We start from the raw sequence: 27,725 nt of genomic DNA, 5'->3' as shown, positions 1-27,725 counted from the left end.
AGGGAGGGGGCGGTGAGGGTGAGAGGTGGGGTGGGTGGGTGGGTGGGGGGGGGAGTGGCAGACTGTGCTCCGGCCGTCCTCCCATCAGTCTAATCCCCTCTCTCTGTGGCGACGTCACTCAGGCTGTCTCCAAAGGGACGCAGCGTTGAGTGCTTGAGCAGCCAGGCGGCCAGTGTGCATCCCAGGACGCAACGTCAGTATAGCCGGGGCTCAACTTTCAGTCGGTCGCTAAACTTCGGACACTTTGGGGGAACTTACAAAAAAAAAAAAAAATGGGTAAGTATCACTAACAAATTCTCTAGTAGCTTAAAGATTGACATTAGCATCGCTGTTTTCGTCATGACAGCATTATGCTTCACACTTTTTTGTTGTTGTTGTCGCTCCAACTGTCGGGGGCCCACCGATTGCCCGAACGTAAACTGAAGTGATTTCAACTTTTACTACCACTAGTAACTACTACTGGTTCTAGAGACAGGCTGTTTACCTGACCCGGTTTCATGAGAATCGGCATTAGAGCAGTGTGCTGAAGCAACCTGAGGAAAGCGATTAGAGAGATTAAGTCTATCAGGATTCCTGCAGTCAACTCTGCTCGAGTCTGTGGAGGTGTTAAGTCCAGATCAACTTGCTGCTTCTACTGTCTCTCTTAATGCTGCTCTCAGCATGGAGCCTTAGACTTGGCTTGAGTCTTTATCGATCATTATTGCCCAGCAGTGATCGATCATGTAGCAGTCTTTGATATATCATTGGGTGAAAGGTTGTCTTCTGCTTCTCCCTAATCAAACTTGCACAGTGTGTTTTGCTGGTAAAGAATGACTGAGAAAAAAACAACAACAAAAAAAACACTAACAGGCAACATGTTGTGTTTGTCAGATGCTGTGTGTGTGTCATGCCAGAGCTTGTAAATGCTATCTGAAGGGCTGAGCTGAGACTGCCCCATCTTTAAATCAGCCCGAAGTGTTGGCCATCTGTGCTCCCAACCTTGACGGGTGGGTGGGTGGGTGGGGGTGCACTGGAAGGAGTGAGGCACTCATGCCATGGATGTTTAGTAACGTTAAAACTGTGATGAACTGTGAACCAGATGGGGAAAGTACACTCAGCTTTCACTTCCCAACTGTTCTCATCCCTCACTGGACTATAGACGTTTAACAATAAGGCGACACAGAAAGCCATTTTCAACTGTCTGTGTTGGCTTTGGGCAGCATTTAGGGGCTTGTGTGTTGTTTGCCGCCGGTGCAGCTGAGGCCAGGGAAGAACACTGTGTGAGAATGTGTATCAGCGCTCATTAATTCGCTCTGAAGCTCTCACAGAGGCGTCTTTGTGCTCCTAATTTGGAGCTGCTCCTTTGTGCGACTTCAGTGGCTCTTAATGTAGAGAGAGAAGTCCAGTGAATTGCAAGTTTCAGAGCGGATGCCTTGTGAACTAATTCCCCACAGACCCTTTTTCCACGTTCTCACAGAGGATATTACTCTGCATGGCAATCGACCTTTGTGCATTGTCCACTTGCCAAAGCTCCCATTTTATATTCAGAGATTCTTTATGGCCCTTTCAGAAAAAAAAAAAAAAAAATAGTGTAGCCTGTTGTTGTGTGGAGACTTGCAAGTCGCTGTAGAGGTCGCCTTTTTGTTGTGTCAGAGAAATGGATATCACACTGCTGTGCTGTGATTTGCAGTGTTTCATGTGAAATAGCTTTGAAAACAGAAAACGGATTAGCCGTGTGTATGAAAGCGTTCAGCCCAAAATAAACAGGATGTCTCCGAGCTGATTGTGTGCGTGTGTGTGTTTGTGTGTGTGTATGTGTGCGTGTGGAGAGCTGTGAAGAAATGAAGATGTCATTCAGAGGTTATATAACTTGTGTCTGATTTGATTTTACGGTGACCTTTCACCTTTGCAGAGGGGCCGCGTGTTTTTCAGAGAGATTCTCCTCTGTCCTCGCGGTGAACGATTTAACAGTGCATTGGCCTGTGTTTGGGATGTGGGAGGATAACTTGGCCTGAGTCCACTGAGCTCAATTCAGAAGGAGACGGCAAGTCATTCTCTTATGACTATCTTGTTAGGTTCCTGGTGTTAGACCTGTGACGATTACCCAACCTGCAGAATCTGGTTGCCGTGAGCCTCCTTGATAGCAAAACACAAAGGTTTCAATTCAGCTTTTGTATATTTTTATGATATTTTACCACCGAGCTGAACATCTGAGAGTTGGCCTGAAGATAAATCTTTCTCTTGTGATCATACTGGTTTTAGCAAGAAAAACACAACATGGTACGGCAGAAAGAGTGTAATCTTTTCTCTCTGCAGCAGATCGTAACATCTAGACTACAGAGTACAAAACTTGTCAAACACAAGCAAAGTTTTTGCTTGAAGTTTTTTACAGAACTTCTTGGCAGCGCCTTGAGACAAATTTGGAAAAACAGTTTAGAAGCTCTCAGTGTGGAAAATTAACCATCTTTTCAATCTATGTCTTTTACAGCTACAATTCAATTATGTACTTACCATTCAAATCAAAGCTATCCTATGACAGGAGATACAACTAATCAAATCCAACAAATTATGGACATGACTGTGAACACTGCGTCTGTTCTTCTTGGAGCCAGATCCTGATTGGAAAAAAAAAAGAAAAAAGGAAAGATTGTTTTTCCTTATGGAAAGTGGTGAACTTCTGCTCAGAGTGTTTTGTATTCTGCGTGGTGGTCCTGTGGAAAAGGTCACAGAGGCTGGAGGCAAACCAGATCCAAATGTTACATCATTGTTTTTGAGTAATTCAAGAAAAAGAGAGTTAATCACAGCTGACAGTTTTGAATGTGTCTTTAATTAAACATCTTGCTGTAGTTCAACGGCTCAGCTGTTGCTGCCTCGCGGTTTGCCAGTGGACATGTACAGGCATAAAACACGGTGTTAAATGTTAATAGTTTCATAATTATAGTGAGGACCACATGATAAAACCTGATCGATTCTGTTCTTCGGGGATCCACACACACACACACACACACTTGAGTTGGACGGTGTTGTTCGTAATGATTTTTACACGTGCGTCTGGGAAGTGTCTCCGAGGTGTCAGCTATCCTGTGCTCTTTAATGTTGTGCATTCCTGCTCCTTTCGACGATGGATGTCTGGAAAGTATCTGATTATTTAGCTCATGCATCAGCAGTGATTACTGTCACAGACGCATGGCGGTGGACAGTATGTGCTGTGACCCCTGCATCCTGAGTCTGAGGAGAGGAAAGACCCATGACTGCTAATGCTGAGCCAGCGGAGATCTTTTTTACGCTTTTTGGAATCAACATCTTGTCATCTAATGGCAGAGCAATAACAGAGAGTCAGGTCATTTTCCCCTCAGCTTTTTACTTGACTCGTGCTTCTGTATCCCAACAGATGCTGAGAGAAACACAGGGCTGAGAGAATGAGTCACAGCAGAGATGGTCAGAGTTTGCTCAGAGCGAAAATTGAACTTGACAGTTTTGCGTTTTTTTTTTTTTTTTTTGCTTGTTTGAATCAAAGCAATCTCTCGTTAACTCCAAAAAGATGCTTTCCCTGAGCCTAAAAATGCAATTCAGTCCAAATAAAGTATGTGCTAACCTTTTACGTCTAATCCCACGTTTTTATGTCACCATCAATAACCCACTAAATTGCTTTTCGTCTGTGGTTTGCAGTCATTAATTACAGTGAATATCCTCCATAATGAGGTAGTTGCTGTCATAGCTACATGATTTCTGGGCTTTTTTCCATTTGGCACTGGATATGACTGAGCATCTCTCGTAATTATACAGTAGATGAGGCCCATACAGTACTTTTTGCAACTGTGCAGCTCTAAGAGACCCCTTTAGTTCAATCAAGACTTCATTCATCTCCTGCTTCCCTTCCTGCTCCACTTTGTGTCCTCTGAACTGTCTCTCTCTCTCTCTCTCTCTCTCTCTCTCTCTCTCTCTCTCACTGCTTTCCTCTGCCTTTTTTTATATATTTCTTTTTCTTTTTTTTTTGTTGTTTCCCCTCAGCACTGTAGGTCTGCCGGAGCAGTCACGTTAATTTGTTGAGCTTAATAACTCCTCCGACAACAAAGAGGACCATTGAGTATTGTGACTTGAAATGACAGGAATAGAAGTTCCTGAGTGGGGATGCTTGTTCAAGCATGCGCCTTGGCCGTCACTTTTACTAAAAGCCCATTCACAGTTGAACAGAAGGGATGCAAGTGGTTGCGTGGGTGCCTCTGTGTGTATGTGTGTGCAAGTTCACCCTAGTTTAGAGAGATGTCAGAGTCACACTGCTACATGGTAGAAACAGGATGGCATTTAAATATCTAAAAATACTTCCTATATGCAAAAGACCACAGCTTCTCAGATATGCAAAAGCAGTTGAACCCTGGGGTTGTATAAAATATGCCAGAGATACAATCTGTCCATTATCTTATCTGCAAGGCTTCAGGAAAAAACACCCACGATTATCAAGGTTAAACTGCCAAATACATGCATAATAAGGCCTAATTTGAATCTTATTTCTCCGGTTTTACAATATGTTGGCATCCGTGCATGTGCGCAGAGTGCAGGGGTGATATTTGCCAGTGGAGCAGCAATGTGTATCAGTGTTTTGTTCACAGTCAGATGACTGTTCCAGAAGGCCTGTGGGAAATAATGGGCTGGGGGGGGGGGGCAAAGAGCCACTGCATCTGATGAACATTCACCGACTCATTCAACAGGCATTCAGCCCCTCTGCAGGATTTTCTCTACAGCACTATCTATGATTGCATTCGCTACACCATCCATGCTTTGATCCACTCTCTCCATATCACATGATCAGAGGGCATTGATGAAATGGTCAATAATGTTTACCCAGAATGACCTATTTTCTCTTGTCAGCCTTGAAATGGATCATAATGCATGTAAAGAGGCCTATGCTAACTAATGCCTCTACCCTGTGATGGACAGGATGTGAACAAAGGGGATTAGAGCCATGGGTTCACCACCAGGGTGAAACCCCGTTGCAGAAGTTGCGCTGTACGGCCGTGTTCACTAACTTCAGCCCTGCAGGGGTCGCTTGGTGAAAATATTGAACCTGGTTCCTATCCTTCCTAAAACTGTTGAATGCAGTTTTTGTCAGCTTCTGAAACTGATGTAGGGATTGGCTAGGGGTTTGTGTGTGTGTGTGTGTGTGTGTGTGTGTGTGTGTGTGTGTGTGTGTGTGTGTGTGTGTGTGTGTGTGTGTGTGTGTGTGTGTGTGTGGTGTGTGTGTGTTGGCAGGGATTGAACTTATCTCTAAAGTTCTCTCTTTTTCTCATTCTTCAGTTCACACAACTACTTCTGTCATGTACAAATGAGTGCAACACTATTGATGCCTTTAAGGCGAGGCTGTCTGAAACTGTGAGCCTTTATCCCAATTATTGCCTCTCGCTGCTCTCTCAGACGGCTGGCTTTTCACCCGCCTTTGAGTGGGGGCCTGTTCGGAAGAACAACACTTTTTTTATTTTTATTTTTTTGCCTTTTCAGATGCTATCAGATGACACATCACACAAACTAGTTTGTTTTGAGCGCTCCAGTGTTAACGACCACTAGATAGTTTCCCGACTTGCTGATGACCAACTGGGAATTTGGACAAATATCGCTTCATTGCTTAAAGACAAGAAGACTACGTTTAGATGTGTTTGGTTGACCGACAGGTGTCTCAGCCTGTTGTGGTCAGGTAGACAAATGCTGGATGCTGCTCACTTGACCTATGTCAGCTCCACCCCATTAAACTCACTGGTGGTAAAGTAAAATCCAGGCCTCACAATATCCCTTCAGAAACCTACTGGAGTTGTTTCACAGGCGCGACATTGATCAGACACGTGAGGAGGCGTTCCAGCTGAGATGGTGGACGATTTCAGTGTGTTCATTCTTCCTGTTTTGACAGGAAGTGTATAAGTGCTGATTTGAATTTCACCAACTTATATGTAGATGATTATTTAGGTGCTCAATGTGACTGCAGTTCAGATGTGAAAGTAGTTAGGGGAAATGAGAGACAATAATCGGGGCTCCAGCTAATTTCCCTGTAAGATCATCTGTGAGGAGTGAGAGCAGAATGCATTAGTCTGCTTTTCAACTGTGGGAGCCTGTAGGATTGAGCTGTTGGCTGTGTGCCCACTGAGTGTATTCAACCCTCCACAGATAGGTCTTTGTCCTCAGCGCTTTTACGCAGCTGCTAAACAACCGTAAGACAAAAGCATCTGGGGTACCCCAGCACACCAATGAGAAATGTTCACCATATGAAGAGCCGTGCCAGACCGCCTGAGACCATTTGGATACGGCCAAATGCTACGCTTGGGACGAATTAAGCAGGAATTTAAATGAATACCCATGTAACCCTTTATGACTTTTTCTTTGCTTCTGTATTCAGGATTATGTGTAAAATTCTACTTGGGCTATCGAGATGTTTTTTTGTGATAACACAAAAACAAGTCCTGCGGAGCTTATTTCTTCACAGCTTGTTGCGCTGCTTATCAAAGATGAGGAAGATGCGCATGACTCCTGTGTTGCTCCATGTTGTCGTGTTGTGGTGCTGCATGTGACACAGTGAAACCACAGTTAGAGGCCACTGGAGTCTCTCTCTCTCTCTCTCTCTCTCTCTCTCTCCTGCCAGGAATCATTTTCCTGCCCAGGAAAAAAAAAAAAAAACTTTTCAAGTGAGAGTTTTCATTGTCTGCTTATTATCCTCCAGAGAAAGGCTTGATAGGCAGGAAGAGGCACTTCTGCCAAGCAGATGAAAATCTGCAATCGCTGAGCTTTTATAAAGCGACAGCTGCAGGAAACCCAATAGCTGAGGGAGACTGTTTGGGGGATGCTGTGTGTGCTTCACAGACAGACCATTTGGGTGTTCAAGAAGATAGATTTCAATTTGAGTATATTGCTGAATGCTGGATTTGAAAAATATCTCTAAATATATTCAACTTGGAATCCTCTGAACCCACACGACTGAGTCATCCTGTAATGTGTGATGCTTTTACCATTTGCACATGTTTTTTTTTTGTTTTTTTTTAAGGCTTTTGTGTCACTTACTATAAGTTCAATTCAGAGAACGGGAGAAAAATACCAGCTAACAGCAGCTTCAGGGGAGAGGAAATCCCAGATGTTTCTGTCTGAAAAACAGCTTGACACCGTAACCACATGCAGACCAGAGGAGAGATCAGTGAGCAGTATGAATATTACAGCTACACCACTGAGAGGTCTCAGAAGTCATCTTAGCTTTTGACCTCTGCTCTATGGGAAAACAATACTGTAACAATAGAGTGGCCATAGCTCACAGCGGAAAATGTAAAAGTAATGTGACGGAGCAGAGCATCTGGAATGTACAGCGCAAACGTGATAGTGTGTGTGTGTATGTGTGTGTGTGTTTGTGTGTGTTTGTTGCATGTCTGCATAACATGTCTTATGTCTGCAAGTTATTCCATGTCACATGAAGTGCAGTACCCTATGGCTTTAGAGTGGACTGCTTTGTGTTTCTTGTTGCTGGGCAAGTTTAAAATACATCGTATATGGTCATTTAAATTTTCCATGATGAACATCACCCTTTTTCTTTGTTAATTGTTTTCGGAGTAATTTGAATTTGATGTATGACATTTAAATAACTTACCGGTTTCTTGCTGCACTGAAAGCAGCATATCTGCAAAAAAGAAAGAAGAAAATAAACAGTGTTTTCATTTACTCTGTGATGGCCAGGAAATTTTGCAAATGGTTCTTAATCAGTTTCAAGGGCCAAAGGGATCCGAACATGTAAACACAGAATTCCTGGGGTGGAAGGAAAAGCACTTGTATTCTTATTCCAAGAAAATGATTTAAGATGCAGCAGTGGTTGTGTAGTGAGTTGTGTTTGCAGCTTGCATCATGTATTTCCACCTACGGAGATATCCATGTAATTTGAACGTTGGGAGTGTGCATACATTTGTGAGAGTGTAAATGTTTAGACACTGATGATGATCTACTTTGCACAGTATGTGCTTTATAATGTCCAGTATGATGGACAAAAGAACATCAGAGTCTCTGCTGTTGGAGAACTGCCCGTCGGTGCTTAAAGCAATAATGTAATGGATTGACCCACTCTCGCAGAGGTCAGTCAGGATAGAATATATACCATCCACTAGAGAGAATAGCTTCCATCTTTCTCTTGTAGTGTACTGTATTTGCTGCTTATTGGTGAACACTTCTGAAGGCTTCTGAAGTGAATCTGAGGACAAACGCAATCTCTGCGGGGGTGGAAGTGTCAGGTTCAGGTTACGGCCGACTATCTGTCCTTCCAGGACCCAGCCCCTGCGTCCTGCAGGGCTTTGAGACACAGGGAGGAGCGCCTTGTGGAACAATGCCATTAAAGTGATCTGAGTGTCGGCTGCTCTGTTGTCATAGTGCTGACGGTGAATCCTGACATGGTGGGGTCTGATTGGCTGGTGTGTTGAGTAGCACCGGCTGGGGCTGAAAGGAGGAGGTTTTTGCTCCTTCTAATGACAGTTTGGGGAGTGGGGGGTTGTTTAAAGAAAAAAAAAAAGGGTAAAGTCTTGGGTCAGGGGTGAGAGATTGGCAGCATGAGGTGGAGGACAATAGGCCTGATGGGAGAAAGAGATCCCAGCAGCTGGGGGAGATGCAGGGGAGGGTGGGGGCTGTTCATGGGAAGTAACCCCAAGATTAGCTGGAGAGTCTTGTCTGCTGTCTCCAGGTCTCTGTGCTTCATTATGTCTCTATTGTGTGTGTGTGTGTGTGTGTGTGTGTGTGTGTGTGTGTGTGTGTGTGTGTGTGTGCGCGCGCGCGCGCATGCACGTTCACATGCTTATGCCCTGTGCAACAAGTAGGAAAATGAAAGACTGTTTCCAGCCCTGTGTTATTTGCCATCGTAGCAGCTGGAGTGTGAGAACATTTGAGTTGTGGGGATCCTCCTCCTTGTAAGACGGACATATTAAGTGTGAGACATCAAATTAAACATCTCTTGCTTTCACACTGTTTTCTCTTCCTCCTGAAAACAACATGACAGATTTTCCTTATGAATACCCAAATAAATTAAGTGCTAAATTTCATGTGCTTAAGCATTTTACACCCTGCGCATCTCAAAAGATGCCTCTAATATCAGCAGTTAATTCATGGGGCAAATCTTACAAGAGTAACTCTTTTAGGTTTTAATGCCTTTGTTGCTTCATTCACAGCAGAATAGTCATGATTCAGTTGCACATCAATGTGCACATCTGTAGTACTAGATAAAAATGAACCGACTCATTTCCTCTCATGATGATCCAAACTGCTGTCCAGTCACTCAAGTGGCATAAAAGGCAACTCAGTGGTCTTTGTGTCGGGCTAAATATAAAAATGCTTACGGTGATAGGTATTGTATTTAAAGGATTAACAGCACTAAGAGAAGTCCCTGTGGGATTTATTTGTGCTCCCTGTGCAGTTTAATGGACGGTCATATGTTTCAAATGGCCTTAGGTGTCAAAATGACTGGAGAAGGGGGGGGGGGCAGTTTGTAGTTAATGGTGCAGAGAAAGAGATATTAAGAGATTAGAAAGGGGGCCTGCACCTTAGGGGGCCATGGCTTTATGTACATCAAGGAGAGAATTAAAGCAGTAATATGAAATATTTTCAGATTAACAATAGATCACGTGACTACCTGTGAAAGAACTCTGCACTTCCCCTCAGCGCTACAAAGCTTGATAATGTCTTTCAGCTCATTGTTTTGGTTTTCATTGTTCCCAACCACAGCGGGCAGCTATTTTCAGCTGATCAAAAACGCACTGTATGCCATTTGCTGAGCACCAAATGATGGACAGATAAAGTTAGCAGCTAGCTGGTGAACGTGCCAGATATTTCCCTCAGGAATCGGTGGAGCCCAGAAACAGAGCTAAAAGTACAGCAGATATTGGACTTGCATTCATTAGGTGTCCAGAAACATGGCTTTGTTAATATGCTAATGCTAATGTTGCGCCATCACTGCTGTATATATGCATAGTAAATAGGCGACTTTTTTCTTGTGTGTTTGCCATATCAACTTAAAAACAACTGATAAGATGTCAGTGTTGTGTTTATGGCTTATTTCAGCTGCCCCCAAAGTGGCCTAAAAAGAAAAAAAAGACCTGTTGTAGAATCAGGGACATTAGGGACATTTTTTGCAAAATGTCACCTTAGATGGGGAGTGTTACAGTAGTAGGTAGGTTTTTCAGTTAAGATACAGGTTGTAACTGTAGCCCTTAGTCACATTTGACAAGATGATAGGTTGCGTTGCTGAGCTTCCTGAGGTCCTGAGGTCCATCTACACCAGACAAATTGCTCATGTCTGGTTCCCCGCTGAGAAATAATAGCGTTTTTAAACCCCCTTCATTTTTCTCACAGACAGCTATTCAAGGGTATCTGGGTATTTTCATTATTCTCCACTTCTTGGAAAAGCATTATTACAAAATAGATTGAAAAGACAAGAGGTTATTATGTGGCATTAGTCTAACTGGATAATGGAGAGGTGTTTGCTTGCAGTACCTCTTGGCTGGTTCATTGGCTCCATAATGTAAGCATGGCGGACCACAAAGACAGCGACGCTTCTCCCAGACCAGAGGCATCATTAAAATATTTAGTGCACAATGAAACAAAAACAAACAATTATGCAGAGACCATTATTTTTCTCTAAGTTCTTGGCCTTATTGGGGAGGTGGTGGGGTACAGCAACTATAAATGCCTCCTCTCTCTCCCTCCCTCTCTCTGTGTTACTCTTTCACTCTTTTCCAGGTTTCTGTTTCTGTTTCCTGGCACGGATCTTTTGTCTCCAGACTGAAATTATGAAATTCTTCGTCTTTAGGTTTTGATATTGCAACGGTTTTTCTGTCCGGCCAAGCCATGGTGGCAGTTTCCAAGGTACTATAAGCCTGGAAGCCGGGATAATATGAAGCATCTGTGTCTCTCGCTCTCCTTGCAGCACACTTAGGCCAAACCCACAGTGGCTGTGGAGGTGCCAGAGAGTCAGGGCTGTGAAGTCATTTTTAGAGGAAAAACATGGCTGCCAGGCATCCCTGAATGAGTGTTGCTCCATTTCCAGACCTAACACGATAGTAACACAAACATGCAATTAGAGAAGTGCTGACTCAGATACCCTTGACATTGTTTGGTCAAATGCTTATAATTACACTGGAGACCAAAAAATCAATCTGGAAATTGTACAATGGAAGAAATGCCAAGACATGAAGTATGTCTCTATTAGAAATGGTTGAAATTGAATAGCAGCGTTGGATTTCTACCATCGTGCTGTGTACTCGAGTAGCTTTCCTCTTGTGGTGGGATTCTTTAGCATGCAGAACAATGTGTGGCACCACAAACGGATACAGGTTGGTTTTAAGATTTTATTATTGAGGTTGGGTGATGGTGAAGGTCAAAGGATGAGGTCTTGGGTACATAAAGTCCACAAATTAAAACTCTCAGACGGCTGAATGAACAATCCTCTTCCCAAAACTAGGATTTAGGTGAGCGAGTAACTCAAATTCAGCAGTAAGAAAATCACTTTAAATATCATCAAATATAATTTTAAAGTCTTAGGATTTCAGGGCATATTTGATTTCCAGACATTGTGGGTAATAAGGGTAGTTAGGAATTGCTTCTTTTCTTTTTCTCATGTGATAGTTAACCGAAAATCACCTTGGATTATAGGGAAATTGTGATGGACATGTTATCTTATAGACCACAGGATTGGGAAATAATCAGAAGCAATTTTTATAAAGAAAATAATCAATAGTCAGAACCCTAAACGTGACTTCTCTGTGGCGTTAAGGGTTACAGTCGCCTGCGCTAAAAGAGAAATACTCGTTCAAGTTCAAGTATAAAGGTTAAAAAGCCTTTATTTAAATGACACTATAAAATAATTGAGTGCATTTTAACCTTTCCTAACACATAGATTGAATTTCCCTCATTTTTTTCTATTTTTTTAATAGCTATTTTCACAGAGCCATAAGTAAGCATGACACTCATTATAAGCCAGCTCATTGTGGTTTATTCTCTCACTGGCCACACGTCTTGCTGTAATGAGCGTGGACACTTGGCATATTCATTTTTTCCATTGCAGACAGAGGTTATTTTTCTTCTTCTTTCTTCTACTACTCAGAGCCTTCATATAGATTGGACTGGTTTGTTTTAATGGCGGTATTAGTTTAACTTACAGGGTGAGTTTGAGGAATAGATTTTCAGTTATTGTGTGTTATAACGAATCACATGTTGAACTGTTCAGCAAAAGTCATACAGAATTTGTAATGCCTTTTTTTTTTTCTACTGTAGACCCACAGAGGAAAACGGGTCAGCAAGCAAGTGAATGGGTCTGTATAATGGGTTAGTAGTGCAGTGCTTTTGCAAACCAATCAATGACTTCAGCACGCCAAACATGGAGGCAGACATACAGGGCAGATTGACCAATGAAGAGGGGCTGCATTTAAATCTAGGTCAGTAATGCCACCACAGTACACTGGGATGATATTGACTGCAACAAATTGCCAAAACAGTGTTTACGAAGAATCTCCAGTGTTGGTATATTCCAGGATTCACTGTCAAATACAAGAAAGGGGTTTTTTTTTTTCCCACAAGAGCAGCAAAATATTCAGGGATTTTTGGACAAACAGTTTGCCCTCTGCTTTTGGTTTCTTTCTCCTTTTCTACAGACTCTGGCTTTCATAATCGGTCATACCTCACATGGGCCACTCCACACACCATTTCGCCTTCATCTGTCCTCCTCCTCTTCTCTGGCGCAGAGAACTTGCTTTCTCAGACTGTTGGTAGCGTTTTTTTTTTTTTTTTTTAAAAGTGTTGCTTGGGCCTGGATACAGACCTCGCTCCCTGAGAAACCTTTCTTCGGTGTGAGACAAGCAGGGTGCAGGTCTTCACGGGTGACTGAACACTGAGGAGCTTTCAGGGCCCCCAGTCTCACAGCGTGAAAGGTTGACCCACAATGAAGCCTCCCCCATTTGTATGAGCTTCATCATCATTCAGATTGTGTCCTCGAGTAGGGGAGTGGCGCTGTCTCACGCTGAAGCTGAGCATGCAGCACTCAGGCCTCACCTCCTACGTTCACATGATTATTCCCACAGCCACTCAGCCTGTCACGCTGTTTGTGGCGCTGACGTGGTGATGTCTAAGTCTACTCCGTCTTTTGCTCTTTGTGTGTCTAAAAATACCCGTCTTGCTTCATTTGTTTGTTACTGATATTTTGTCATTAAGTTGCCATTAAAGCTCCACTAATCAACACAATCAGTCATGTGGCCATATGCCATATGAAATGAGCTGTTCACAGGGACAGATTATCACCCGACGCTGCTTTTTTTTTTTTTTTTTTTTTTAAGCTTCTTTTAGTTTATTGTTTTAGTTCCACGGCCCCTCTCAGCACAAATCGGCTTCACATCAAAGAACGGGGAGCATACTTTCAGTGGAAAATCTCTAATGAACACATTGTACATGACCTGCTCAGCAGCAGGCAGAAAAGTTGGTGACTAGCTGGTGAAGAAAGTTGAAATGTCTTGCTGATATTTCACTTGTTTGGAAACCAAAACTGAGGTCAAAGTAGAATAAATCTTACATTCAACAGGTGACCAAAAAGAGAACCCTCAATCATGATATTGGGTTTGTGTCTCTTCTGTGGTTTCCAAACATATTTTAGCTAAAATATTGGTTTAACACACAGCTGCAATCCCCACCCAAAAAAGAGAACATTACATATATTTATTAGATTATTTAAACATCACTTTTCTGTTTTTGTAGCATAATAGACGTTAAAAGACATTATTGCATCTTATCAGTGATTGGTATCAGACCATGAAATTATTTATTTACGATTTAATAAAGTTAAGTATCTATTATTATGAAGGCGCCCCTGGGAAAAAGTCGCGCTTGCGTTAGCTGATTGTCACCAACTTGTTGATTCATGCTTCACTATCACTGGCTCATTCATTAGCTGCTTGGCTACCAGCTGACGAGTAACGTCAAATCGTATTAATGCAGCTTCACTGTACAGCGTGGCCATCATAACCTGACACTTTCATTGTGATACCCACCCCAACCTCGTCCTCATGTGCTAATATTTTTATATATTATATTTAATTAAAATGTTTTAAGCTAAATTGCTGCTCCTATCCTTTGAGAAGTAATTCTTAGCTTGAGCTCTAATGCATTTGTCAGTACTTCCAGTCAAATCAAGAGTAACGCTGATCTCAAAACACAGTTTGACCAGGACTGATCACATGTTTTGAATTTTTTTTCTACGTGTGTGTGTGTGTGTGTGTGTGTGTGTGTGTGTAGTAAACTCAAACATTTTGCTGTCTATAGACTCCCAAAAGTTTGCAGATGGATCACCAGGTTTTGATTGTGGCCTGCTTGGGAACTTGGAATTGTCTGTGTGGTGTGAAGTGTGATACATTTAGTCCTGTTTTTAAGCCTCACTTGAGCTCCTTAGTGCAATTAATGTGGAGATCACAAGCACGGCTACCTCTACATCAGCTGTATTCTCTCATATAAAGTTTTCAAAGAACCGTCGCTTCTATATATGGGCCCCGTTCCCCACTTCACGAGCATGATGTCACTTCTCCTGGCGTTTTACAGGGCTGACGGTGAAAAAGCTTTAAGATTAGTGCGGCGTTTGTTGTTGTGGGATCCCCGCTAAGTTCACTTCCCTGACCCCTGAGGCTCCCCTCCCCTGCTGATCCCTCTCCTCTCTGAGGTCTGGTATCCGTGAGAAGCCCCCTCTCCAGCTCCGCTCCAGCGGGGCTCTCCCCCCACCGCTGAAAGGCCTTTCTCTCATTAGCATGCCCCTGGGGCTCCTCAGCCTGCTGTTGCCAAACAAACACGGCCAAGATTTTCTTCCTCGCCTCCCTCACTGTCTATTCCTCTGGTCATCGCCCGTCATCCATCTTCCCCCGTCTCTGTCACTTTTAACAAATTGTTTCTCACTATATCATCATTTGTTTTTATAGCATTCTCTCATCTAGCTCTTTGTTATCAGCTCCTCCACCCCTCTTAAATTTCACCATGTTTCTCCCCTCGTGGTTCTCTGGATCTCCTGTTTTCACGTGCTGTTTACCTCTGTTGTTTGTATCAGCCCGAAGGACACTCTGTCTCCCTGTTTAGGAAATGTTGATCTGCCTTTCTTTTCCCGCGTCCTTTTTTTTCCATGCGAGTTAGAAGCAACCAGATGGAGGAAAGACAGCGGTCAGAGGTTGCTAATATATGCTGCAGGAGCGGGGGGCATATGGTGCAAATCAGAAGATGAAGGGGCTCAACCCTGGTCAACACTGCAGCGTACACACACACACTCACACTCACACTCACACTCACACACACACACACTCACACTCACACACTACCCCCTCTCTCAGACTTTGGTCAGATGGGAATTGGAAAAATGTGATTGTGCTACCCACAACTAAAGTATGGGTCCCTACTCTGCGACGCTGATATATAACAAGCCTGTTCTCACCAGGCAGCTCTCTCCAGATTGCTTTTCACGGTGCTACAAGAGGGAGGGAGTGTGTGAGGATTTGTATGCCATTAGGAGGACAAATTCATCTGACTCAAACCGAATCCTAAAATAGTCACCACAAACGTAATAGATGCTCATTTTGAAACTCGAAGTAATGTGCGATTGTGGCGCGCAGATGAGAGCAACGAAGTCCCTTCTGTCCAGCCCTCTGCACCTTGGAAAGGAGCTGTGATATACAGTGGAGAGGTGCCTTCGCGAGGCAGGACGGAGAGACAAAAAGGTGGAGGAGAGAGCGAGAGAGAGAGAGAGAGAGAGAGCGAGCGAGTGGAGAGGGAGCGAGAGAGGAGAGAGTAAAGGGGGAGATAGGAAGAGAGAATTTGCTGAAAGAAAGCATTTTTTCTGGATGGGAGAAAAACAACCATGGAAACTCCATCAGAAGAAAACCAAGACCAGAGGCAGGACAAAAGAGGTACCAATGAGTGCTCACAAAGAGCCAGTTCAGTTCTTTTCACTGCTGTGTTTACTGGGGCTTTAACCTACTCCAGACTGCTTGGTTTCACTCTGCACAATAGTTGGGTAGATTTTTCTCAGCAGGGACTTTTTTTTTTTTTTTTAAATGTCAGCACAGCCTCCTTGTTTCAGTGTTTGCATGCACGAAAAGTGTTGATATTTCATCGGCAAACTGTGCGTCTCTGCCCCTACGAAGCTGCTGTCGATGCCATGCGTCAGGTGTGTTTGGCTCGTGTTCTCTGGGCTCTCTGTTTTATGATCGTAATTAGTTTCAGCAGACCTCGCTCCTGCAGCAGGAGGGATGGCCGTGTTGCCGCTGGTCATCATCATGCTAGTGTCACTTTTAAGGACAATGAGCCTGTTGCAGAATCAACAGCAGATCAATCAAACCTCAGGCTGTGTTTCAGTTGTTCTTCTGGGGGGGGGGCTGATGATTAATGAGGTGGATGAGGGGCTGGCAAGGACAAAGATAAATGAACCAGACATTACCAGTCTCACAAATAGACAGCCGTGAGGGCTGTGTACACTAAAGCGAGAGTGTCATTAACTTACTCGCCCCCTTCTCAGCCTTATCAGCAGGAATCATTGATTTTTCTTTTGCTCTTCATTTTGTACATCTGTTCTATTCATGGTAGCCCGACAGTAACAAATGATCTGTCAGAAAATAACTTCCCCGAGGCTGAGTTAGTTTTGTCCGACCAACAGTTAAAAACCCAAAGGTGATGAAAAACTAATAAAAGCAGCAAATCATCACATTTGAGGAAGCAACTAATATTTCGTTTTTTTGCTGAATGAATGACTTTTTACCAGTACCAAAACTGCTGTCAATTAATTTTCTGTCGATCAGCATAATTTTTTATTGACTACATAGCATATATCATGAAGACCCTGAGATAAAGAATTTGCATACTTTGTTCCGCAAAAAATGAATCTGAAATGATAAACCTTTTCCTTTAGGTTTTCTCTAATTACATATTTCTAAATGCTCATAGAAAGCTCTACCATGATGCTGCTGTGGAGGATTTCTACAGCTAGTACTACCACTGTTGGCAAGAGCACAATGGGGAGCAGTACACCCCGTTTAGAACTATTTTACCACCAGGTACTTGTGAACAAGAGGTCAAGTATTGGTTCCCAGTTTACTGAACCTTTATATTGGATTTTCATCATCAGTATGAGAGCTTTTATAATCTTATTGTAAGATTATAATCCCATTGTTGTATGCCTGCTAAATGCCTACAACATTGTGTTTATACTGTGTAACCAACAATTTCCCACCTACAGCTCAAATTACAGTACACCCCCAGCCAGCCAGGGGTCCCTATTTAGTTTGAATTACCTACATTAAGATTTTTATTTTTTTTTGTTTTGTTTTACTTCCTGAATATCCTACTTCTTTTTCTATGTTTGCCAGACACTTTATGCCTTTATTAGAGAGCAGGCAGTAGAAATCTGACAGGAAATGAGGAGAGAAAGGGGATGGGGAATGACATAAAACAAATGTCCTCAGCCGGAAACCAGCCGGACTCCAGCCGGACTCCAGCCGGACTCCGGCCGGCCTCGCTGCAATTACATGGTTGCCACCTTAAATCCTGAGCCACCCGTGGTGCCCCAATCTAAGGTTTTTTTTTTTAAGAGAAACTGTACTCTGTCTTAGAATCCTTGGGCCGGGTCAGGAACCTTTGGGCCTGTAGACCCCTGGAGAGATCGTATGTGATATTGGTCTATAAATAGACTCTTCTGCCATATACTTGAACCAATGATACAAGTTAAACTCGTTAAACGCATTTGTCCCTCTACTTGTCTCCAAATGCACACAAATGGTGTATTTATTACATCATTTGTGTATTGTGTATTAACGGTGTATTTATTAGCCATCATAGCCATCCTTGCATCTTATTGTCACTGAATACACACACACACACACACACACACACACACACACCACACACACACACACACACACATCACAATGGAGCACACACACACACACACACACGTCCCTCTCAGCTTCTTTCACACACAGCCATGGGTGAGCTGCAGTCACCAGCTATTAGCTGACAGAGTATAAGTTTCCATTGTTAGATAAGTAAACACTGGGACCACTTTTGGCTCAGATCTCCCTCGTCCCTTGAGAATGGCCATTATAGCCATTATGGTGTTTTTAAGTGTTGCTCCTCTCAAAGTGGAGAGTGTGGAAAATGAGACCGTTTCTCATAAATGGTGTTTTTGCAGCTCGCCCCAGTGGAGCAACAAACACATATACTTAGCATTAGGTGTAAACAGACACATCTGTTAGCAATGAGGCTAGATGTTAGATTAAAACGAGATGCCGATTTTAATTGAGCTGGAAGCCACTTCCATCTCTTCCAGGACTCATGGATGAGATGGAAGAGTTGCAATGTCTTCATCTCAAATTGTGTGTGTCCAAGTGTGTTTATTTGTGCGATTGGGGTTTGTTTGTATATGAAATGCATACTTTTACCACGCATTCTTGCATGTGGGTCTTTGTTTGGGTGGGTGTCTGCTCTCGTGTTCGGCTGTGGACATCAATTTAAATAATGTTTTTCAAAATGTCTCTTTTTTTCAGTGCAGTCAAAGGAGAATGGTAAATAGGCTGTACTTATAAAACACTTTTCTAGTAGTAGAGGCCGCTCAAAGTGCTTTATAATACATGCCACATTGACACACATGGAACAGCCATCAGGGGCAATTTGTGGTTCAGTATCTTGCCCAAGGACACTTGGACATGCAGACCGGAGGAGCTGGGGAATGAACTCCCGACCTTCTGACTAGTGGACGACCTCTACCTCCTCCTCCATTGCATTTTAAACATTTTCCCCACTTTCCACTGATGGTCCCAGCTGTTGGAAGAGTTCAGCGTTGTGATGATGACACTCCCTGATCACATGATGTCTGTTGTTGAAGGATGGATGATGGTGATGAATGAGGGGCCAGCTGCAGGGGTTAGTTGGTGATGAGTCCGAACTCAAGCAAACTGTGTTGACGCATGGCCAGATGAACCTGTTTGGAGGCACTGGGGCAAGTATTTGCTGTTGCGCTCCTGTTTCCTCCTGCACACGGCAAACTGTAGATGGCAGACCAACCAACAATTGGTGCTGATACAGGCCCCCCCCCCCCGTGCCGGAGTACAACTGACCTGTATGTCAGATGGTTTGTTCTAACTCGATGAAATACACATTTTAAAAATTACTACGTGAGCACAATGTGCACTAAAATTAACAAAGGTGCTCAAACTATTGACACAGGGCCAAACAGTTATGCAATAATGCAGGTGCCTCTTGTACTTAAGTGGTGAAAAACAAATTTTGCAAGTAATCAAATTACCAAAAACCAGGTTGGTCTGGTGGACGGCCATGAACTGCAACATCCCCGGTTCACATCCTGATGGGTGGGGAAGTCATTCCACCCTTTCTCCCTCGCTCCACTTCTTTTCACTCTCTCTACTGCTGGCTGTGGATTGAAGTTATGAAATGGTCAAAAGTAATTAAAAAAAAAAAAAAACCTAAAACCTACAGAAAACCTGGAGGTCGTTGGGCATCTTGAGGGGCCCCAGATCAATTGTCTACGTGGCCTGCGGGGTTATCCAGCATTGATTAGACAAATAAAGCCAAGCCAAGAAACGCCCCTTGTTTTCTTGCCTCTGTGGGTTCGTCTGCCTGCAGGTCAGTATTTCCAGCGTACCTGCAGCTCATGTTGGTCTTGCAGAGCCATCTCATTCACATGCTCGATGATTTGAGAGGCCTCGATAAACAGGATCCTCCTGGAGTGTGAAGAGGCTGCGAAGGTCCATTGTGGCTGAGCTGTGTGCAGTGCTGGAGGGGCACACAGGATGGAGCTCAGCGGTGGGCTTGTCCTGGGCCTCCAGCCTGTGGGCCGGAAGAACGGGGCTGTGGTTCACTGCCATTCTGAATGGGCCCCTGAGAGTCCTGTGTGATGGACAGTCTAGGACTGCACACACTGGTTCTTTGTATCAGGGCTTCTTGGACTCTCTTTCTGTCTCTGTTTTTTTTTTTTTTTGTCTCTCTCACACAGTGTCACACATGTAGACACACACACACACACTCTTTCTCACACAAGCTTCTTTTTCTCCCTCTCTCCTCGTGATCGCGATGTGGCAAGTCTAGCCTCTGCTTTAAGGCCCGACATTGTCATTACAAACAGTTGAGAACTTGTCTGCGTTTCTCTCTCTCAATCTACTTTTCATTCTGTCTCTCCTCCTCCCATTCATGTACTGTAACAAGGAGATGGGGAGTGGAGAGTCTTGAAGTGGTTGGAGGTCTAACCAGGAGTATTAGTCGGGGAGCATGTGAAAGTCATCAGAAGGAAAAGGCCCAACGTGATTTTCATTTGTAGTGCTCCACTCGGAACAAGCCGGCGAGATCCGCTTGTTGTTTAGAGAGTTACCAGCTCCTGCTGTTATTGCCTGTGGAGGAGGATGATTTGGGCTAAAGTTTGCACTGCAACATCCTGTACTCCATGAAATCCCACACTGTACACTTAAAGAAAACAGTCTACTGATACTGGATGTCTGTCTTATAACTCTCAAGTACACGTGACATTGTCATCCATAAAATTTTGTGTTATCCAGCAGTCTTAATTGCAGAATTCGTCATCCTTTTTAAACTTGACTTAGTTCAACATTTTTGGAGAAATGTGCTCCTTTCATTTTTCTTGCAGAGAGTTAGATGAGAAGATTGATACTATTCTGCTGTCTGTGCAATAAATATCACGCTCCTGGAGTCTTGTCGTCCCCACGGGGAGACTCCAGGAAGTCACCGCGCTTGGCCAAGAAGAAGTCCTGTCACTTTTTCTACAGATTACGCAAACAAGATATACTGTTGTATGTTCCGATTTTGAGCTGCTGGAAGCTAGATTTAGTTGCGTTTAGACAGAGCTGGGCCAGATGTTTCCATCTGTTTTCCAGTCTAAATGCTAAGCTAACCGACTGCTGGCTGTAGCCTTGTATTTAACAAACAACCATCAGAGTGGTATCTCCTCATCTAACTCTTCTAACATCTGATTTCTCATCTAACAAGGCAAGAGACTGAAAGAGAGTGAATTTCCCAAAATGTCAAATAATTCTTTTAACCCAAACCCAATATATAACCTTCTTTAAAGTCAGCAGATTAAATTATAAGGACACACGTAATATTTCACAGATCCTATTATTGCTCCAGAATCCCACCTCTGCTTTGAATCCATCCACTGTTTTATTTTACTTTGGTGCAGACTGCCGTCCCCATGCTACTTTGTGCAGGATATCTTTAAAGTGTTGTTGACCTTTTGATGCCGTGACTGTCTCCCCTGATGTCTAATACCAAGACTAAACCTTTCACAGAGGCCCTTTTGTGAACAGAGCAGTATTCCTGAGATTGCTAATAGTTAAACCGCGGCAGTGGACCTGTCCGACAGCCAGTGTTGTTTCAGTCAGCCAGAACAGAGTTATACTAACCCGCCAACATGTCCAGTCCAGCTGTGAAAATACCACCTTGGATTTATTGTGTTATTAAGCATAACACCCAATAAGTGTGACATGGTTTCTCCAGTGACAGAGAGGTGGCTAACCAGGAGCCTCAGTCTGGATGGATAGACGGCTTCAAAAGCAAACCACTCCTGCGGAACGGACACTAATCAAACGGATGGGTTATTGACAGGATTGGTGGCTTTCAAACTAAGTGCACATTTTCTGTCTCTCTCGCTGCACCAAGTTACACAAGGATGGCAGATGTAGCGCATGTCAGCCTGACCTTCTCCGTGACAGGCTGCAGGGGAGGGTGGTTACATGGTCAGTGTGATGATGTAAGCATTTCAGATGTTAGTTGTAGTCTGCCTGGACACATTTTTTAGGTGATCTGGTCTGTGTTCAGACATTTTTCTCATTTTCAGATTAAAAAAAAAATTCAGGCAAACAAGGCAGACTGACGGTCATGGTGATGTCTTGGCATCCATGAATGTGATATAAGTTTTTGTGTAGTGAATCTAACGGGAATAGTGTCACATTTTAAAGCAGGGTTTTAAACCAAACGGACACTGATTTTCATCCACGACACGTCACAACTGATTGCAATTGTCAAATGAATTCATGATTAAACCGCTGTGACTGCTGTCACTCTGTGCACCTTTAATACAAGGGATTTCCTAATATAGATAAACCCCAACCACAGTTTTCATATGGAAACTTGCCCTCTCCTTAGGAGGGTGTATTTCATTGCCAGGAAAGTGTGTTGCGAGGCTTGGGAAAAAGTCTGAACTGAAAAAGCTTGTCGACTTATAGCCAAGATATAGTCTGCTTTTGGATCGCAGCTGCCCGACAGTGACATCCACCCCAAGAGCAGCTCTTCCTTTAAACGGACTGTATTTACTCTGCAGCCGAGCTCAATATCCTGTGGATCCCCGGCAGCCCACTCAACCCTCCCCCGACATGCTCATCAGAGAAATGTGGGCTGCGGTAGAAGTTTAGCGACTCTGCTGTGGGCACACTCATTGAGTTGTGGTTAACATGCTGCCATGGCAACTCTTGCTCACCCACCATGGGACAAAAATGTTTTTTATCTCCCTGTACTACACAAACAGTCAGGGTGAAGCGTCCCAGCAGCAGTATATCTGTTTTAATTTCCTTTGTCACGGCAAAGAGCACAAACACAGATGAACTTTCAGGCCTCACAGAAGAAGCATGCAAGTAGAAAGGAATTTTTGGTCAAAGTTGTGCTCATGTTGTCTGCAGCCATGTTATTACTTTCCTTTTTCTTCCGTCATACAAGAACTCGCTGAAACAGGAAATTTCCTCTCAATTGGAGATTACTTTTAACATCCCACATTATGCATAGACTGCATAAAATGGTCTCTCATGCTGTTGATATGGATGTGGTTGATGACGCTATTTACACAACTCCTTGCAGTCAAAGCACTATCAAAACCCAAAGCCTCCTTTCACTCATCAATATTGTTGCATGATTTCTTCTGTGAAGGTTAGTGCAGTTCTTTCGAAGACAGAAAATTAAAAAATAGGCTTATTTTTCTAGAGGACTTGTTAAACCTTCAGCTGTGTTTATTGATCTCTTGCAGTGCAACTAGCTGGATATGTTAGCAAACAATTTCCATTGGCATTCACTTGGAGATGTGTACCTAGTGTTCGTTGGTTATTTGTTGCTTAAAACAGATGCGGCTTTTGGAAAAAAAGAGGCTAAAACGATCTGTAGAGCTGTAGAGTTGGGTGATAACTGTGGGTTTATCACTAGGTGCGACCTCTGCCCCTTCACACAGTCATTTGATCAATTGTTAATGTGAAAATATCAGTTGTAACAGCTTGAGCTGCGGTCGGATATCAGGCATTTGTGAGAGCTTTAAAACATAAACAGCCATCGACCTGGATGTCCCTATGACTCTCCAACATCCTGTCAAACACATGTGGATCTGATTGGAAGCACACTGAGGTTTGTTTCCGAGCATCCTCAAACAGTGCATTGTGGTGACTGGCTCCATTTCACAAGGCAAAAGAACACATTTAATGAGACAGACCCATCTGGGTCACTTCATTCCCTCAGTGTGAGTTGCCATTGATTTCCATTACAGCTTGGCAGACATCCATTGTTCTGACCTGCTGGATGGCCATTAGGACCCTTTAAGTGCAGTGATGAATTATCAAATGAAACATTAAAAGCAGTGTTGATTGTAAAACCTCAGCGGCGCGCAACAGCTACACCGTTTCTTTGCTGGTACTGGAAAGGAAGGAAGCACGCTGCATCATGTGGGACCACAGACTAATTTTATGAAACCTGTTTTGAACAGATATGTTCATTGTTTCCTTTGCAGCATTGAGGATGAGGCTTTTTTTTCTGTGGAAAAGAAAAGTACAGTGCCATTTAATAAGTGGTGATGAGCGATGCAGTTGGTTATAATGTGATTCTTATGGCCCTGTGATAGACTGTTGATCCGTCCAGGGTGCACCCTGCCTCTCGCCCAGTGCGTGCTGGGAGAGGCTTGAAGGATTAATGGATGATTCATGTGAATACTAATCTTGCTTTCCCTGAGATCACTTCCTGTTCTACAAGTGAAACACAGTCACTTGTCACTAGAATTTAAGGGCTGATATTGACTGTTTCATGATATCAAATAAAACTTGCCACTGACACAATTTTTTATTTTTATTTTTTTTTTTGCACAGGCTGCTTCGAGTGCTGCATCAAATGTTTAGGCGGGGTGCCGTATGCGTCGCTGGTGGCTACGATCCTCTGCTTCTCTGGCGTCGCCCTGTTCTGTGGATGTGGCCATGTGGCTCTCACTGGGACTGTGACCATCCTAGAAACCCACTTCTCCAAGGTCACCAGTGATCATGCCATGCTGACTGACGTGTAAGTGACCTCATACTCTTATGTGCGTACTACATGGCGGCTTGTAATGCTTCCCGGTGTCTGAAAAAGAAATAAAACCAAGGATTGGGACCAAGTAAAATCGTATCGTTAACATCACAGAAAGATCCATTACACATAATGCTGAGTGGAAAATGTGTTCTTACATAACCATCAGAGTAAAGAGAGGTCTAAACTTCAGATAGATAACACTTTTAATGAGGGTGACTTTATGTGGGCTATTTTTAGCTGATAACATCTCCCATGTTCACCTTATCCTGGAGAACAGTCCTAATATGGAACTTTTTTTTTTTTCCTTTTCCTCCATTAGTCCAGACTATAAAAGAGGGATGACAAGAGACAGGACTGCACATATGTTTTATGTTGGTGTAGACTTGGAGTGCTTTGTTTAATTTAAGATGTCTACAGAGACAGTCTGCCTCTTGGAGGATGATTTCCCGAGACGTGTATCACCTGTTATCTCCACATTTGGGCTGAGCATCTCTCCGTCGCTCTGTCTTAGGGAAGCTCATAACCATGTGTTTATGATTAATCAGCCAGCCCAGGTTACTGATGTTTTAAAGACTACATGCAAAATATTGCAAAGGATTACAAACAGCCATTTTTCATACCAGACAGCGGCATGCCACGCTATTACTTTACCTGACATTTTTAGTGGGTCTCTCCAGGTGTTACATTGGAGGCTAAAAAAATGATAAGTCGTTGATTTGCGCTTAACCCACTGCAGCTTTACGGGCTCAACTTATGTGTGACGTTGTTCTTAAACAGAATACAGCTGATGCAGTATGTCATCTACGGCATTGCTTCGTTTTTCTTCCTGTACGGGATCATCCTGCTGGCCGAGGGCTTCTACACAACCAGCGCCGTCAAGGAACTGCACAGCGAGTTCAAGACCACCATCTGTGGACGCTGCATCAGTGGAATGGTATGTTAATACAACCACTGCGCTGTGTAATCCTAATTTTTTTAAAAACAGAGTGCACACATTGCTATTCATGTCATGTGATTAAAATGGGAATTACATGCAAAGATGACGATGATGATGGCGTTCATTAAAGGAACAAAGTATGAGGGGGGTGGGGGGTGGGGTGGGGGGCGAGGAGTGTAATTGTTACCATTTCACTGCTGTTTCAGTGTCGTGGTTATCCGACGATGCTAACACTGCGCCATCTCTGCGTCCTCAGTTTGTGTTCCTCACATACATTTTGGGTGTGGCCTGGCTTGGTGTGTTCGGCTTCTCTGCCGTGCCGGTCTTCCTCTTCTACAACATGTGGTCTACCTGTGCTGCCATGAGGTCTCCCATGTTCAATCTCACCACCAACATTGAGTCCATCTGCGTGGATGTTCGTCAGTATGGTAAGAGAACATCACGTAATGAATTGTTTTTATTAGTGCACGCTCATTCTAAAACCTTGTAACGCCTTAAAGCCCTGAGAGCCCGTATTACATGTTGCATATCTTCTGATTGTGACCAGTTCAACCACAGAGTGATTTGTATTTCTAAAGGCCCAAATAACTGATTTGCTTTGTCTTGTGGCATCTCAGATTTATTTTACCCAACCTCCTGAGCACTTGTTTCTATATAATAAATGAAATGCAAAACTACATCTGTTTTCTTTCTTCACCTTTGGAATAACAGAGATAGAATAGGACAGTACTGATAACAAATGATAAGCAAAATGTTCCCTGGAATTTTTTTCTCATAGGGGGTGTGTTCCTTAAAGGAGTTCTCCAGTAATTTACAAAGAAGATTGGCAAGATATCTTGTTTTTAATCCTTAAAGGGTCGACCTCTAGAATATCCTGGAATGTACATTTCCCATAATGTAGCACGACTGCAACTTCACTGCGTTAAACAGATGCACCAGATGGTTTGTTACACGGAACCATCTGGGAAGGCTTGCTTGGAAACTGTGTGGAAAAGGGCAGGCGCTTTCAAAAAAATATACTTGCCGATTGGATGAACTGCCCGTCTATTATATCACGTAGTAGAAGAGAAACACTACACAACAGCAAGCCTCAGCCTGAGGAGCTAGACCCTGCCTCATGTGTGAAATTGTTGTTGACATCAACTCGGCAGATTCATTCATAGTGGTTGACAGGTTTGATTATTATTCACATGGATTCACAATAGATTTGAGTGTATATGAAAACTTTGAATTTCAGGAATTATCCCATGGAACGCCACACCGGGCAAGGCCTGCGGATCTACGCTAGGGGACATCTGCAACACCAGTGAGGTAAGATCCTGTCTCCTGTTCGTACAAACGCCAGCAGTGGGTGATGAGGACGTGGCCTTTTTAACTTAAGAATAATCACTGTTGCTTGTCTTCTTCCAGTTCTACCTGTCTTATCACCTGTACATCGTAGCGTGCGCTGGGGCAGGAGCCACTGTGATCGCTCTGGTAAGTTTCCCTCCAGTCTCTCCATCCTTCTTCCTTTAGCCCATCTTTGCACGGTTTGTATCAACAGATCATGTGTCCAAGTGGTCCTCTTGTCATTCCCATATGGTTTATGTAACCACGCTAAGGACTATTGCACAGGCTTTTCCTCAGCTCCTATTCCATTTGCTGTTTACCATCTGCTTAGATGCACATGGCCATGTTTTTATCTTAAGATGAATGGAACAAGGTGCAGTTTGGGTATCATAAATGTGTCATCTAAAACTCATAATCATGAGTTTGAACCACAAAAATCACAAATAGGATGTAATAAAATTTTGACTTTATGGTCTTTAACATTTTTCCCATTACTTCTCTTAACTCTTACTACTGGAAAATGATTGGTCACTTTACTAGTGACGAGGAGGTCACCGGCATGTTCTCTTACAACCTTCTCTGTTCTCTTCCACCAGCTGATCTACATGATGGCTACCACTTATAACTTTGCTGTTTTGAAGTTTAAGAGTCGAGAAGACTGCTGCACTAAGTTTTAAACTGTTTTATGAGCACAGCACAGCATTTGATGCTGTACTGAGTAGAGACAGTTGCCACTGACAACAAGTGAACTAAAAAAAAAAAAAACAAACAAACAAACTGAGAATAGAAAAAATCAACATCTCTCCATTAGTAATCACATGAAGTGTAAATAGCTGATATGCTTCCTTTAGCATTTGGTATCCAGGGATATTGCTTGTCTGAGGACACCTGATGAGAGTTGTCTTCAGAGTGGGTTGGTTTTTAGTTGCCTGGTTTGTTCTGCTTTCCTTGGCGCTCACAGCAACATGTCACCATTAGATTTTATAGAAATGTGCACAACTAGAAATCCACACCAGTGTTATTTATATTCCTAATGTGTGAAGCTGATTTTGACCTGCACAAAGGCATCAACTGCATGAGTATTTAAAAAAAAAACAAAAAAAAAAACGGCAGTATTTAGCATGCAGTACTT

At 43.2% G+C, this 27,725-nt stretch overlaps 1 protein-coding gene across 2 annotated transcripts; it reads left to right on the top strand.

The window, feature by feature from the left end:
* The first annotated feature begins 89 nt into the window (after window positions 1–89).
* Window positions 90–27,725, top strand: gpm6b (glycoprotein M6B). 2 transcript variants are annotated; one of them, XM_022740521.1, is made up of 7 exons: window positions 90–276; window positions 24,132–24,318; window positions 25,105–25,261; window positions 25,521–25,692; window positions 26,502–26,575; window positions 26,675–26,740; window positions 27,190–27,725. In XM_022740521.1, exons 1-7 carry the CDS (start codon window positions 273–275, stop codon window positions 27,268–27,270), a joined length of 741 nt encoding a protein of 246 aa, XP_022596242.1. In that variant the 5' UTR covers window positions 90–272; the 3' UTR covers window positions 27,271–27,725. The 2 variants fall into 2 exon arrangements, with proteins under 2 accessions (XP_022596242.1, XP_022596240.1); XM_022740519.1 differs by lacking the exon at window positions 90–276 and adding an exon at window positions 15,824–15,902.

The sequence above is a fragment of the Seriola dumerili genome, unplaced genomic scaffold, assembly GCF_002260705.1.
Source record: "Seriola dumerili isolate Sdu_G_001 unplaced genomic scaffold, Sdu_1.0 BDQW01000052.1, whole genome shotgun sequence".
NCBI classification, from domain to species: domain Eukaryota; kingdom Metazoa; phylum Chordata; class Actinopteri; order Carangiformes; family Carangidae; genus Seriola; species Seriola dumerili.
The sequence above is the reverse complement of the archived record's forward strand: the minus strand, read 5'-3'. Positions and strand labels throughout refer to the sequence as shown.

What these genes read in the sequence shown, in the direction of transcription:
- gpm6b (XM_022740519.1), top strand. Translation starts at nt 15,854, where the DNA reads ATGGAAACTCCATCAGAAGAAAACCAAGACCAGAGGCAGGACAAAAGA. An exon ending in CGTGGATGTTCGTCAGTATG is followed by an intron (nt 25,693 to 26,501) that starts GTAAGAGAACAT and finishes TTTGAATTTCAG; the next exon opens with GAATTATCCCATGGAACGCC. An exon ending in ACATCTGCAACACCAGTGAG is followed by an intron (nt 26,576 to 26,674) that starts GTAAGATCCTGT and finishes GTCTTCTTCCAG; the next exon opens with TTCTACCTGTCTTATCACCT.